The 15,658-nt window shown below is 40.0% G+C and overlaps 1 protein-coding gene across 3 annotated transcripts in view; it reads right to left on the reverse strand.

The window, feature by feature from the left end:
• The window catches only part of osbpl5 (oxysterol binding protein-like 5), a 47,488-nt gene that overhangs the window by 17,343 nt on the left and 14,487 nt on the right, over positions 1 to 15,658 (reverse strand). Inside the window, exons 1-8 of one of the 3 annotated variants that reach the window (XM_063480007.1) lie at positions 3,899 to 4,026; positions 3,588 to 3,743; positions 3,289 to 3,362; positions 2,125 to 2,205; positions 1,785 to 1,886; positions 1,373 to 1,576; positions 878 to 962; positions 613 to 775 (exon numbers count right to left, since the gene is read on the reverse strand). In XM_063480007.1, the coding sequence (XP_063336077.1) occupies positions 613 to 775; positions 878 to 962; positions 1,373 to 1,576; positions 1,785 to 1,886; positions 2,125 to 2,205; positions 3,289 to 3,362; positions 3,588 to 3,723 (845 nt within the window). In that variant the 5' untranslated portion in view covers positions 3,724 to 3,743; positions 3,899 to 4,026. Of the gene's footprint in view, positions 1 to 612; positions 776 to 877; positions 963 to 1,372; positions 1,577 to 1,784; positions 1,887 to 2,124; positions 2,206 to 3,288; positions 3,363 to 3,587; positions 3,744 to 3,898; positions 4,027 to 15,658 lie in introns of those variants that run through there. The other 2 variants (XM_063480005.1, XM_063480008.1) reach the window with 2 other exon arrangements.

The raw sequence follows: 15,658 nt of genomic DNA on the forward strand, positions 1-15,658 counted from the left end.
CACCAGAAAGCACAGAGGCTGTATGTGACACAGCATGGAAAAAGCCAGCCAAAGATGGAAACTGCAAATCCCAGCTGTGTGCTAAAGCAGCCGAGCAATGACGCATCAACCAGTCTCTCCAATATTAACAGTCTCTTCACTGCCTGCGAGTAGCTCTGAAAACTATGTCTGAAAAATGTAGCTTATTGACCAGTTTGATTCATAAACTAGAGCTAAACAGAGCACTATTTTGCCCCAGGTCCTAGTCAGTAAACCTCTTATCTATGAGGTGAGATCCTGCCCTCAGTTCAGCCAAGCATACCCGGGGGTGCTATTCAGCCAGTGAAATTTGCCCCTTAGTGATTCTACCGACTTTTCTATCTTGAGCCCGTGGCAATAATGGTGTATGAATTGTGATGAATCTATGGTTTCTTATAAGCCTAGCAGAGTTTTTAAATAAGGCTGATTACATACAAATTCACTAAAAGTGCACTAAGAATCAGAATCAGAATACTTTATTAATGCCTAAGGAAATTATATAAAGTGTGAACACAGGAATCATCGGTGATCCAATAACACGAATTATAAAAGCAAGACTGAAATCAATCATATGTCCGTGAGTTTATGACTTACTGCAGCAGCTCTGTATCAGTGAGTGCCGTGGACTGCAGCAGGTGCAGTATATGGGAGGACTCTGAAGTCGTGCTGATATCTCCTTCTTTCCCAGCTTTGGCCGTCAGCTTGTAGAGGCTGGAGCAGCTTAGAGCCAGCTCCAGGGCATCCATCCAACACCGACCTGGAGAGCAGATTTTTTTTTAAAGGACAGAAGGGTTGATCAGTTTGGTTGCATATATAGTTTCATCAAACATGCAAGAAGCTGCACCTTCAGAAGCCTCACCATCAGACTCAGATGCAGCTCTGAAGATCAGGTAGTTACTGGGTAGAGGCTGCGTGATGGAGCCAACGTTCTCTCCTTTGGGACCCTGGGGATATGGATCAAACACTGACTCACGCTTCATGTTGTGTATTCATGTTGTACCAATTGAAACAAATGGCTCTCTCGAGGGCCATGAGAGTTATGCAGCACTAAACAAGATAATTATCATTGAATACAAATATACATAAAATAACATTTACAGCGAGGAGAAAAAGAAGACAGCCAGTTTCTTTTTAATACAACCACTAGGTGTCACCCAAGACAGATTTTTTCCCTCTCACACAGGAAATGAAATGAAATTATTACTAAACAAACAAAATTACAATCAGATTTAACTGTCTAAATATACAAAATATTAAATTGTCCTAATACTGAGTGAACATGTCAATTAAAATCTGACATGTTTTTGATTACATAAATTTATTTGGACTAAATAAACCTACAAATATGCCTGACCTTGACAGCCCAGATTGATTTATCCAGTGGGTGGTACAGCTTGAAGCAAAAGCCGTCCTTCTTGGAGGGTCTCTCGATCAGCTTGCATGCACTGAGCAGGATGGTTCCCACCCAGTGATCTGTTTTGGGGGTCTTATAGATCAGAAGAACTCCAGGCTTCAAGGCACACCACAGTCTGGTCCAACTTTTTAAAGAGCCACGGATCTAAAGAAGCATAAGGGATGAGAGTGGAAGCAATTTAGAGTACAACTAAATAAAGTAAAGAAAATGAATTATGTTCATTCATAACTAAAGCACATTAAATATTAAGAGCATTAAAAAGTAAGAGGGAAACTGTGAAGTTGACATCTAATGACATCAGTGTGACAGCAAGGTTGCTATTATCCTGGCCGTTATCGTTATAGTCTCACACCTTTAACCAGTTGGACATGATGATGACGCTGGGGTCCTTAAGTGCAGTGGACAGTTCTTTAGCTGCTCGCTTCTTCTCTTGCCTATAATTCTGCTTTTGGACCTTTAGAACATTATAAAAACAAAGGAAACAATAATGAATGATCAGAACTGACCAAAGGACTGATATCAAAGTTTTAACACTAGGTGGAAGCAGAGTCAAACTAACTCTAGCGTTCAACGTTCAAAGACTTAACATAAAAAGTACGCATTTAAATATTTGAATACTGCAACATTTAAAATGAGCATGCACATGAGTCAACACAGCTGCTGACCATCTCAAGCAAGGATGTGACCTCTACCTTGAGAGACTCCTTCCGGGCCAGCTTCTCGGTGGGGGAGGGGCAGTCCTTCTCAACACCATTAAACATCCTGGACTCAGACTGGAGGCGGGAGTTGAGACAGAAAGGAAAGAGAGACTTAAAAGACGGACAAATAATGCTGTTGGCAGGGATTTTAGTTTACATAAATTCGTGGTTAATAAAAGTTTAAATAACCTTATTTGCTTTAATTGGAAAGGGCCCAATATTTCACTGTTTTCAAAGGTTTGTAAAGAGGGGTGGGTGGCCCTTTCAATCAGCAAGGAAACTTGGCAGGCAGTCATTTGTGGTGCTTTGACCACACACCCACTAACTTCCTTGGTTAAACAACAAAGGGTGCACTGAAGTAAACAGAGATTAGAATCACAGTGGTAAGTAATTTGCAATTTCACTGTGATGTGCAGTTACTTAACCACTTGTTCTATATGCACTAACCCAATATTATCATCGAGCCCACACAGGCATTCTGTAACATCCAAAGAGAAAGCCGTTTTTCAAATGTGGTACACGACGGCAATCCAGGGTAAATGACAACATGCGAGGGTAAGGCTATTCTCAGTATTTTGGGGTGACTTCAGGGTGGGAGATGCAGCTGCGCATGTGAATTATTGCACATTTAAATAGGCAATCTTGCAAGACGAGGCAAAGCGACAGGAGGAGAGGAGACGAGACAGGACTATTACCCAGTGCCACTGGAAATGTTTATTTACCACTCCTAATTCATATTTATAAGGACGGAGACAGATAGGATAGTTAGCACTAATACAACATAAACAGCACCAGGGCAAAACAGGTCTGGGTGTCAAATACATGGCTTATGGTCCTAAAGACACAGTTTCCACCACTGGCCTGAGATTTCAAAGTTTTATATTTATTCTTGTTGTGTTGGTGCTGTTTAAACACAATGTAAAATTTTCACTTCCTTCTATATTTTTTAGTGACCCATTTGTTAAAAAAAAACCCCGAAACTAAGCCTCAACAACTACTGGATTTCCCTACAATAAAATTCTCAGATGTCTCATTCTGCTACTACTATGAGCAATCAGAGAGAACTAGTCATCACAAAAGGCAACAATGTGCTCTCACCCAATGAGACATTAATAGTCAACTGTTGAGGACCTGCCCAATCAGGAACTGAGTTCTTACCTTGCTGCCTGGTGATAAGACAGGACTAAGTTCATTACTCAGCATGGAGAGACCGTTCCTGTCTGTCTCACTGCCTGGTGGGAACCCACAACACACAGTCACATATAAATGAAAAAAACTTGCTGACAAACAATTAAAGCATGGCAGTGCACAAAGCAGTTAAGAAGGAGCAGCTGAGGTTTGCTGATTAATATGGCATAAGTATGTTTCACCACAGTGCGCCATACTTTCCCATACACTGGAATCCACTATTTCACAAAATATCACATTTTGTCACTTGTGACATCTTGGCCTTGTACCTGGGCTGAGGTTGTAGAAGTCGTTGTCTCCTCCATAAGAGAGGTTCCGGGTGAGGGTGCGGGGATCAATTTTGGGTGGGGAGGTGGCACTGGGGCACAGCGAATACCTCCGATGAAACAAATTCTCCTCCTTCATCCTGGCGGCCTGCTTCTCCTCTGCAGGGGAGAGACGCATAAAAGAAAGAATGGAGACAAAGGAGATGTAAAAAGAAAGGAAGAAAAAGATAAAGAAAGAAATCTGTAGTTGGAACAAAAGAGAACGTTCAAGTTCTGAGCCTGCATGCATTAGTTCAACCAATATTTTCATTTACCAGTAGTGAAATATCCTGTCTTTACAGATCCCCCTCTTTTGAATCTGATCTTCAACCCGTTTCACTGACTCTCAAACTCCATATTTATTCACTTCTTCTCTCCGTCTATGTCAATCCATAAGAGCCCCCACCCTTTCACTTGTCTCCTACACTAACAAAGACCTACTGTACGAGGACATGTAAGCCTGTTCACATAATGGCACTGTGCATGGCAGTGACAAGCAGTTCACACTGTGTATTGTCAGAGTAAATGACAGATGGAAGCCTCAAGAAAGTTCAGTTAGTCTGACCACAGACATCTACTGTGTCCAGCCACACAAACGCTATTCTTATTGTCCCCATTTCAAAAACACAGCTTCATCAGTCTTTCCCTAGATATCCACAAAGAATTATCTTCTAAACAGTTGCACATTTCCACCCACAAAAAGGGACAAATGCAGCAACTGCACATGTGTACAGGATCAAGCTGTAGCTCTGTAGCTTCAAGCCGTTGTTGTGCTGTTGTTAATTCATAGCAGTGAGTGGATGAGTCATACTTACAGACCACCTAGCCCACATAAAGAAAAAAAAGCACACACACACACACACACACACACACACACACAAACACAAGAATCTATACGGGTGTACACATGCTGTATGCATGCGCCTGTTTTCGCCACCACTGAGCTCAGAAACGATTGACAAGTTGCAAACTATTCTTAGCACGTTATTAACGACTGCCGAGGTTCACAGTAGTTTCCAGAAAGATCGTTATACTCAACCAAATAGATGTCGAGCTGATCGTAGCAAATCAGAGCGGACTGTAAAACCGGCAGAGCGGAACCACCTGGGTCTGTCTGAACAGCTACACTCTGTCCCACTCAGATCAATATAATCCCATTCATTTTCTCTCAGTATGCAAACACATACAGTAGACTCCCCACCTACATAGCGGTCTCGCCTACAAGCCTCCAATTACAACACTGAAGAACAACGGATTATATAAAATTCATTCAAAGAATGTTTTCACAGACTGATTCATCTTTAACTCTCCCACGTTATTCCACGGTGATTAGATGGATGCAGGTGCAGCAGGAGAAAATGTACATATAGGTATTACAGACTCCACCGATTCACCTGAATCTATAGAAATTAGTAAAACTGGAAATTAGATTAAGTGCTGGAGAACTACTTGAGGACCTCCCGCTACAAGTGCATTCTCGCACATATTAAAAATACAAAAGCATTCACATCCGTGTGCTCGTCAAACCACTCCCTACTTCCCTCTATTGCCTATTCTGCACCACTGACTCATTCCTTCAACCTCTTGACTCCCTGATGCTTTCTAATCATGCAATCTCTTCTACTCACTTTTTTCCCCCACCTTTGCATCATCGTTCTTTCAAAAAAAGCAGCTATGAATGAGCAACACATGACACAGAAAAAGATAAATTCAACAAGGAGCTTTTTTTGTCCTTGTGGGTCAGAGCTATAAATAGCTAATGTTTTGGTGCAGTGCATGCGTGCATATGTAGTACACCGCTGAACCCTGAGTGGGGTGCAGACTGCATGGAAAAGAGCTTGAAGCTTGAGCATTACACAACAGCAAAACACAATGGCCTGCCAAGCTGCATGGTGATGGACACACACACAGAATTAATACCACTTACAGTACATGCCCCGAGTCAGACTAATATGTAGGCAGACATGAATACTGACAGGACAAACCAATCGCAGCTAGCTCTCACTGTTGCAGGGAAGGATTAGTTAGGAAAAAGACTTGAGTATGAGGACAGTGGCAGAGCAGACGGAGCATGGGTGTGGCATCCTTGCATGCTTAATGTGTTTGTTCATGTCACCCTGTCAGTGAAGCATATATGAGACAGTAGTGCTAATGTGTGTTTCTTGAATGACGCAAGTTTAAAAAAAAAAAAAAAGAAAGAATAGAGAGAGAGAGAGAGAGAGAGAGAGAGAGAGAGAGAGAGAGAGAGAGAGAGAGAGAGAGAGAGAGAGAGAGAGAGAGAGAGAGAGAGAGAGTGTGGCTACGCATACGTGACTGCATGCGCGCCTGCCTTGCTGCTGCAAACTGAAGGGAGGATTACATCTGCACATGATGTAGTGCCAAAGGAGAGATAAAAGGCTCCTCTCCAACAAGCGACTGAGTGCTGAGGCACTGTGAATTACACAAAACACCCAAATAAGTTAGGAAAAGCATTCTTTTCATTCACTTGTATAAAAAGACACAAAAGTATCAAACCAAAACACTGACCGTATTTATTCTTTAGAAGGTTACAGTAAGGGCCAGCATATGACCTCTCAGACCCCTTTAAGACACTCTATCTGAACACAGCAGGAATCAAAGCGTTTATAGTTGTTCTGAGAAGCAGTTGGAACGAGGCTAATGAAGTTGGAGTATTCTTCAAAGGGCATTTATACAATACTGATAATCACTGATATGAGCTGGGGTTCTCAAGTTACTTCTGGCACGATGACAAAAGTTTACAGAACACATATCAAAACTTCTTTCAATAACAATTTTAAAAACATTGAAGGAAATTATTACTAAATTCCCTATAAAAAATAACAACAAACAAACAAGTGCATTGGGCAGATCTGCCCACTGCCTTCTCAGTGGAAAGAGAGAATGCAAGGTTTTTGGGGGGTTTTCTTTTGGGGTTTTTTTTTTGTGCATACACACACACACACACCTACACACACACACACACACACACACACTAGGGTTGCCATTTACACTGAATGCTCGTTTTATTTTACAGTAAGCTTACCCACTGCTGGTGCACTTCCCTAGTCCACTTCTCTATTCTCATTTCACTTTTTTTTTTTCCTCTTTAGTCAACAGGTTGGTATACTTACAAAAAAAATCCATGTCAAAACACAAAGACCAAATAAACACCCTCCCAAATGTAACTGAAAAGAATGAAAGGAAGAAAAAAAATCCATTAGTCTGGTTGATGTGCACTTGCTGCATTTCAGCACAAAATGCTGAGCTGTGATTGACATGCGGGCCAGTTTCCCCTTGCCCTTCAGAAGTACTGATGCCACAAAAATATAAGTGTTGCTCACACTGATACAGTATTTCAGAGACAACAGACAAAATGTCACAGGATCACAACCCATGAGAATAAAAAGGCAAAAGGTTTTCTTCACGCTTAGCCAGTTCTAACCCTTGACTGACCTTCGTTATACTTGAACACAGCACGCAACTCACCTCTTAACACTCACCGCACACAACGCAAAGTTTGCCAGGCTAGGCTAACATGAGGTTCAGTTATCACAAATGCTACACAGGTGGTAGACTAATATTTACACACTAATATCAACATCTTGTGGAAAAGATAAGAGTAAGGTAACAGCACCAGGCCAGTCAATGACACATATTCCAGTGTCATACATTAACCTTAAACTAAGAGAAGGACAGATTAAAAGAAAAAAAACAACAACAGAAGAGTCTGACCCACAGTTACCTTGTTGAGATGAAAGCATTTGAGTTGCCGTCACATGAGGCCTGTTTGTTTTTAGTAATCATGCCTGGGAAGGCAGGGGAGTGGAACACGTATACATGTTCTAACCTGTATGTTATTAATTTGCTCGACTGATATAACAACCATGAATCGCACATAGAAGTCTCAATGTGCTCACACAATACATTTTCAGAAATTATCTGCTCGGTTTTCCAGTAGCCACACGCTTTGTTTTTTAAGTGACAAGAGATCCTGTAACTTACTTGCAGTTTGAGAGAAATTGTAAAGTTTAACTTCTTTTATTATGAACATGTTATTCTTCAGTTAAGAAAGTTACTCAGTTGTCATTCTTAGAAAGAAAACCAGAACTGGCAAAAAACCTGTATTGGTAGGTCAAAGCTCAGAATTAGCCAAGAAAATTGCAACTGGTCCAAGCTCTAGTTTACTGCATGTTAAAAAAAAAAAGAGTAAACATTCCCTGAGATAGACTGGTGACGTGTGCAGGATGTAACATACCTTTTGAATATGACAACTAGGATAGGCTCCAGTGTCCTGTGACTCAGAACAAACAGAAGTTAAGAAAGTGCATGGATGGATGAATGCAAATACTTCTTGGATAGATTCAGATTATGCCAGCTACACTGAGAACTGCATGTCACCAGACACAGAGATACACCTTAAATTTCACAACTTAAGAGTGGCCAGTCAACAACACTAGCAGTGAACGCTACATTATTAGAGAAGGAAAAATGTTTCTGAAATTAATAAAATGAAATCGCCAAAATCCAACACAGACACATACAACAGCGGTTCGACCCACTGATGAAGGACACTGTGGAATGGTGTTCTTTTAGCTGTGTTCAGATTAAAAACAAGGCTTCTATTTTGGTCCATATAACTTCCAGTAATCTTAAATTGCATTCCAACACCTTAACACACATTGGCCCTGCTATGTGCCAGAGCCTCAAAATGCAGAAAGCCAGCATCAAACCAGATGTTCTTAATACGATGGCACAGATTAAGTCCATACACTCCCCCATCTTTCCATTGCTCTATCCATCCTCCCTTCACTGCCCCCAGCCATGTTAACCATCATTTTCCTGTAACGACTGGATGACCACATGACCTAGATATATGAGCCGAACATAACATGCTTTGACCTTTTTTTTCTTTTACTCCTGCTTAGGGACTGCTCAAAAAGTTTATATTCCTATTATTTGAAAAGAATATGCATAATTTCTCATCCTCAGCCACATCACGTGAAATAAAACACTACTTAAAAACCAAGTCATAAAAGATGGTGAGGTATAAGGTCACATTTTGTCCAAATTCATTCTGCATTTTCAACAAAAGTGAGAAGAAAAAGTTATTTAAAAAAAAAACCCTCCTTAAATGTTGCAAAGCTTAGATTTAAAAGCGCTCTGTAATTTCCATCCTCAACTACAAACTGACCCAGATATTTCAGCATCAGTCAAGAATGTTTAAAAAAAATATATAGTCAGTGGTCAAAAACTTCACCAACATTTAGAACTGCTTCCTGAATACAAAACACAAGGGTGCCTTAGAAACTGCTGATAACTACACACCGACTCTTTAAACAAACAATTGTAGCTATTGTGTTTAACAGCACATGAGAAATGTAGAACTACTGCAGGTCTTCTGTCACTGTAGGAAACAAACAGAGACAGTCTAATTTTGTAACTGTGGGAGGATGTGTGGTTTAGTGTTCTATTCTGAGTGTTGTGGGGGTGCTGGCATATTTTAAGGAACTGAAATGGAGAAAATGCCTCCCAACCAGATTTCTCATCTGATCTTACCTTAAATAGGAAAGTCCACTTCGGTCTATAAAAGACTGGGGTGGTCCCTACCCTATTTTATGCAGCAAGGTCAACAGCTGCACCCTATGGTAGTATTTTATGTGCTTATATGATTCTTCCCGATCACTTCAGTTTATGTTAAGGTCGGGAAAGCTATCAAACATTATAAGTTATTTCCCTGGCCTGCTAAGAAGGGCTAAGGATTTACCAGTTAGTTAAAGAGTTTCAAATGTCCCCGGTGCTTCAGGTTAGACTGGCAGAAGATCAAACCTTCCATGATAAACACAATTTAGAACAGAGACTTCTGTCATGAAGGAGTAAACGAGACCAGGAGTCCCTACAAAGGGGGTGGGAGCAAACCTCAGAGACTTAAGAAAGATTAACCCAATAGATTTATCTGTAAATTGAACCAGTTTTTTGGTTTTATCAAAACAACTACAGATCCAAAACATATTCAGTGTGAAAGGTCAGACTCGGGTCAACAGTTGCTTTCCAAATTTCCATTCTTTTCACAGACGTATTACTCTATAGAAAAATGTAACCTCTACCGACCTCTACCTTTTAAAACAAAGAGTAAATTAACCCTGTCTTCTTGTTGCTTAGTGTGTATGTGTGTGCATGCACGTGTTTTTAACATGACTGATTAAAAAATAAATACATTTAAAAAATAATAATCACAATAATTCAAAGAAACGAGGTATCTAGAGAACACTAACTAGCAGTTATTTCTTTTCAGAAACTCCAGACTGACATTATGCAAAAACAATTGCAGTTTTTGTTTTTGCTTTCACAGAATAAGTCTGACTAAGAAAGCAGGCCCCAAGACAACACACTGGAGCCATGTTTGACCTGGCAGACAGATCAAGCCAGCTGGCTCCATATATGCTGGATCCAGGCCAGGGGATGCAGTGTGTGAGAACTAGCCTTAGGCCAGCCTAGCCAGACTGAGTTGATGGAGAAAAAAAAATGTGGACATCAACAAGCATGCAAACATACATGGACATGTGCATGTAAACAGAGGGCCTAGCTTACTATTTCAACTGTCAGACGACCTCAATAATTGACTGTGACATGCTGCAGTCTTGACTTTGACTTGTTCTGACACGCTCTCCCTTGCTTTCTTTTTTCTGATGTTCCTCCTCTTGAAGCTCATGTACAATGCTGCTTTAGCATGATTAAGGATGTTGTTGGTGACGGTGAGACTAACCTGACATATTAATGGATCTGAAAGTATGTGAAAATTAACATCTGCAGACTGACACCTCAATAAGGTACGTGCTCCAGCACATACAACACAAACACACTAACAAAATAACTCAAACATGATTAAGGCCGACTAGGAGAGAAGCCATGTGCAAAGATGATGAAGATTTATTTTAAAGAATGAAAACAATCATATAGCATTTTAGAACAGCTAAAAAGGTTCACTTCAAGCCCTCTTTAAGTAGTGTTCAAGTTTTACCGTCTTATGTACAAATTCTTCTGTTCAATCTCATGCCATTTAGTTTCAGCTGTTTGTAAACACCGAACTTTCACTCATCATACTGTATGCAAAACTAGCGCATGTATTTTAAGTCCTCTGTGTGTGACCTGTTAAAAAAAATAATAATAATAACTTAAGTGAGAACTGCGACTCCACATCGTAAATGCCCAACATGCAGTGTTGGGAAGGTTACTTTTAAAATGTATTCCACTACAAATTACAGAATACATGCCCCAAAATGTATTCTGTAACGTATTCCGTTACGTTACTCAATGAGAGTAACATATTCTGAATACTTTGGATTACTTAATATATTATCATGCTTTTTACAACTGCATGAATGTACTATTGCTGTGTGAATTATTACTTTTACTGAAGGTTACTCGCCATACCAATACCAATTAGCTTTTTAAATCTTAATATAAAATGAGTAACAGTAGGGTGGACATTAGGTAAGGCTGCACTTTTTGCAGCGATCTCGTATAGAAAACCGTTTCACACGTATATAAAACAGGTGCGCGGCTCCGAACCGTAGTAAAGGGACCTCTGGCTAATACGTCGGGTTCGTGTCGGGCTTGTAGCCAAAAACTAGCTTTATTTTGTTGTCTGGGTCAACTTTGCCAGCAAGAGACAAAGAGAGGCGTTGAAAGGCTGCTCCAACGGAATTTATTGTTTCGGAGGAAAACACGAAAAAAAGTGTACAGTCGAGTCTTAATAGCTTACTTACAACTGGGCTGGTCAGGGACTCTTTTGGCTGCAGTGGTTATTATTATATTTACATGCTTCCATCTCCCGTTTCTGGTCGGTGACAACTCGTACTTTTCCACTCTCCTTTTTCTCCCTCCCTCGCTCACAGACACATAACGGGTATGGCAGTCCATTCTCCCTGCAGCACGGACTACACTGCCCATGAAGCTACATTCTTTAGGGCTATGCCTGTAACACTCTGCCTATTGCCTTCATATTAAATAATTTTTTGGAATAATTCTTTAAAAATATTTCTTCACGTCATTATGCGGGCCGCAAGTAGGGGTGACATGGGCCGCGAGATTGAGACACAGGCATTAGAGCCTCTTAATGCGTGTTTTGTTTGGGGCATGGAAACCAAAAATAGAGAGGGCATAGCCGAACATATGAAGCAGGAAAATACCGCCGTGTAATCCCTTTGTTTCAACAAAGTAACTGTATTCTGAATACCACCTTTTTAAACAGTAACTGTAACGGAATACAGTTACTCATATTTTTTATTTTAAATACGTAACGGCGGTACATGTATTCCATTACTCCCCAACACTGCCAACATGGGATTGCATTGGTAATCCACAGATGCTATGTGTATTACCTGTGCCTACGTGTTATAGCTGTGTGTTGTCACCATACGGCAGTGTGCATATGGAGCTGGTAATATGTGCTACTTTTGCTGTCTGTGCTGGTGTTGCTACTTTAGCTTGGCCCGTGCTACAGAGAACATCTTTTTAAGTCATAATAGACAAAGATTGTAGAGACTGTAGAGACTTTAATTGTAGAGACTGAGCAAGGCCAATTCCACCCCCCAGACCTTATGTTTGGCACCCATGGTCTAAAAGCTACAAAAACACTTGAGTGTAGTTAAGTTTAGTGTGGTGTGTGGTAGTAAGTATGATAAAACAAGTAAAAAAGCAATGGGTGCATAAGTACTGATAATAAACGGGATAAGAAGTACAGACAAAATAAAAAAGACCCCACATATTAACACATATGTATTCTATATTTAATCTAAACTCTGGCTATGGGAAGCCAAGCCTCCACCACTTCACCACTGCAATCTGATAACCTAGGTCCTTCTTCACATTGTTAAATGAAAACTAAAATTAAAAAAAAAAAAAACAAAGTCAAAATATGCAGTTCAAATGAGAATGAATTCATTCTCAGTGGCACTCTAATCATATCTTTCCTTGCCTTCTGTTCAGTTCCAAGTCCCTGCATTTCCATTCCAAAAAAAGAACTAAAGCCATGAAAAAGCAGTCAGTGTGAGCCAATTTTCTTATCCCTTTGCATCTTGAATTAAATATTACTGCAACACAAATTAGATACAGTCTTTTGCTCTACTTCAACTTGCTGTGGTGAATTAAATGCCCTGCAGCTTTAGAACAGCATTTTTATAGCACCAAACCCTTTTCTGTACGAAAAGGTAACAACAAGCCGTAAGAAACCTCAAAAATTACATAAAGAAAAAAAATAAGCCAGCCTCAGTCGCTAATTTGTGCAAAACAGTGTTCTCATCTTGCACCCCAAAAATGTGCAAACTAACTTTTTTGGGGATTCATTTAATGTGTGCATTGGCTAAATTTGCTCTTATCACTGCATGTAATCAATCAGAATCATGCCAACACATATTTATATATAGGAATCTATTTAGCTCAAGCTGTAACATAGAGAAAGTGGTTAATTTTAGTAGCATTGGATTTTTGTGTCCTTTAATTAATTTCTTTATACGTTTTTTATAACAACAGCAGAGTTTGTTTTTGAGCCTAAATGAACCTGTGTGATAAATCAGCACAGGTTATGAGCTTGGCTAAGTGTGGTCCTCAGGGGAGACTGTCTCTCTCTGCTGGAGAGACAGGAGGTGTGAGGGACTGGAACAAAGATGCCTGCCAGCAGAGAGAGGGAGGCTGCGTGGCTTAAGATGTCAAGAGATAACGGATGACAAGGTGTCAGATAGATAACGGTAATGCAAAGAACAACCCAGAGAGCAGATGAGGGCAGAAGCTGGTTGCAGATTCCTTGTATTATAATATTCCAAACACCAAATTATGTCTCATACTTTCTGCAATAAATCCATTTTCACTGGAATGTCTGTTTTCAACCTGATAAAACTCTCCTACTTCTGCTGATTTCTTATCAGCCTGATATGTCATGGCCAAAAGATGAACTGACTGATAGTCAGTACAATAACTAAAAGAAGTGTTAAAGCTACGTGACTTCATCAATGAGCAAACAGGAGAAAATGCAAATGCTCCAGGGAAAATAAGCAGTAAGATTACAGTTCCATGCAAGTTTTGAGCCTGTGCTGTTACACACTGTTCACTTTAAAAACACTTATGCCTGATTAATGTTGCTGGCAGGATATCTACATGGTCAGTGCATTCTGGTTTACAGGAAATCTAGACAGCAAAAAACACAAGCAAATTAAGCTACTGCAAAGCTATATGTACTGCTGTTCAAAAGTCTCAAGCCAAAGGGAAAAAGGTGTAGCAATTTATTGAAATGTGCAAACATAAATGGAAATAGCGTGCATAAGGCAAAAACAGAGTTTGTGCAACTCTAACAGACTTGAAAGTCAATATTTGGCACCTTTATTCTTCAACACAGCCTGAACTGTCTTAGGGAAGCTTTACTGTCATTTCTTTTAAGCTGTCTTCAGGAATGGTTCTCCAGACTTCTTGAAGGATATTCCAAAGCTTTTCTTTGGATAGTGGCTTCCTTTTGCTCCATTTTCTGTCACAATGATCCCATGCTGGTTCATTAATGTTAAGTTCAGGCTCTTGGATGGCTGATGGCTGATTTATTACTAATAGAAAAAGACACAATGGAACACTATCCAAGTATGCTTTTAGTGCATTGGCAGCATGTTTCCATGGCTCCTTCAAAGTTAAATATAAAGAAATGAAGGGTGGATTCAGACTTTTGCACAGTAGTGGACACATGAAATAAGAGACTTTGTTTACATCTATGAACCAACTTTCAGGTATTGCATAATTCCTTTTGCTTCAGGCAAACAGTTTTTATGTACTTCCCTGTTCTCTACGATAAAACTAAGAAGCAAACTTGCAACCAAAAAAAACCAAACAGTTTTTCTTAAGCCTCCAACAGTACAAATGCTGAATGAGAGCACTGTTTAAATTAATCAACACTGCATTTGTTGGAATCATCTTCACAAAACTGAGTTACAAAATCCCTGACCTGCTACCCTCTTTATATCAGCATGGAGCTCCTTTAATTCTTCGTTCCAGCAGTGAGGAACAGTAAAAGAGAACAACAAGCAGAGTTCAAAACAACTTTTACAAGCTGCAAAACTCGTTTTCTGGGACAAAAAAAAAAATGCTGCTTGCAGTTCACTCTGTACTGGACTGCTGGGTGATCTCATATGCATACTGAATGGACAGTGCCACAGCTTGTTGTTTGTAAAGCATTTAATGAGAAGTAATTGGGTCAACCTGCTACAAGTTCCTCCCTTTGTCCAAACAGTCACTTGATAGTCCTGTCACATGAGGAATTAAATTAACATAGTGTAATGAGGGCAGACTACACTTCTGTTCATCCTGCCCAGTATTTAATTGAATTATACTGAGAGACCAAAAAAAGGAAGAAGGAAAAAAAAACACAGTGCTGTACAGACGCCATAAATAAAAATGCAATTTACTGTACGAGACCTCATTTAACCAGTTTGTCACGGATATAAATCCCACATATGACACAAAGGACAGTAAAAAGCAAGACTATGCACATAACTGGAGAAGAACTGCATCATGTTATAGTCAGGAGGTTTGTCCTTTGAAACATTTCAGGGAAAAGCAACAGATGAACACTTCTCACAGACCGTCAATCCACTTTGTTTTCTCGTCTCTCGTCTGCCACCTGCCCTCTTTCTGTCTCCCCATCAATCCCACAATAACGAACACTTATGATGCTGGCAGGACCTCTCAGCTATTCACTGACACAAACAGCCAGAGTACTAATCATATCCTCAAGTCTTTGCTGTAGATACATAGGACTAATGTTTTATACTTCACCTAAAGATACTACTTTCATAACTCTTTACTTCAATAGTTTTACACATGTCTTAATGATGTTTAGCCTTGTAAACAGTTTCTGTTTTATTTGCCAATGTGCAAGAACCTCAGCCACTTAGATTTATAATGGCACTGTAACTGAACTGTGTGCACATAGTGGTGCATCATTTCTGCTCATATTATGCTGTTTCATACTGAGTAGGCAGTTCTTATAGGGCTCCACG

Source organism: Pelmatolapia mariae, linkage group LG7 (genome assembly GCF_036321145.2).
Source record: "Pelmatolapia mariae isolate MD_Pm_ZW linkage group LG7, Pm_UMD_F_2, whole genome shotgun sequence".
Taxonomy (NCBI): domain Eukaryota; kingdom Metazoa; phylum Chordata; class Actinopteri; order Cichliformes; family Cichlidae; genus Pelmatolapia; species Pelmatolapia mariae.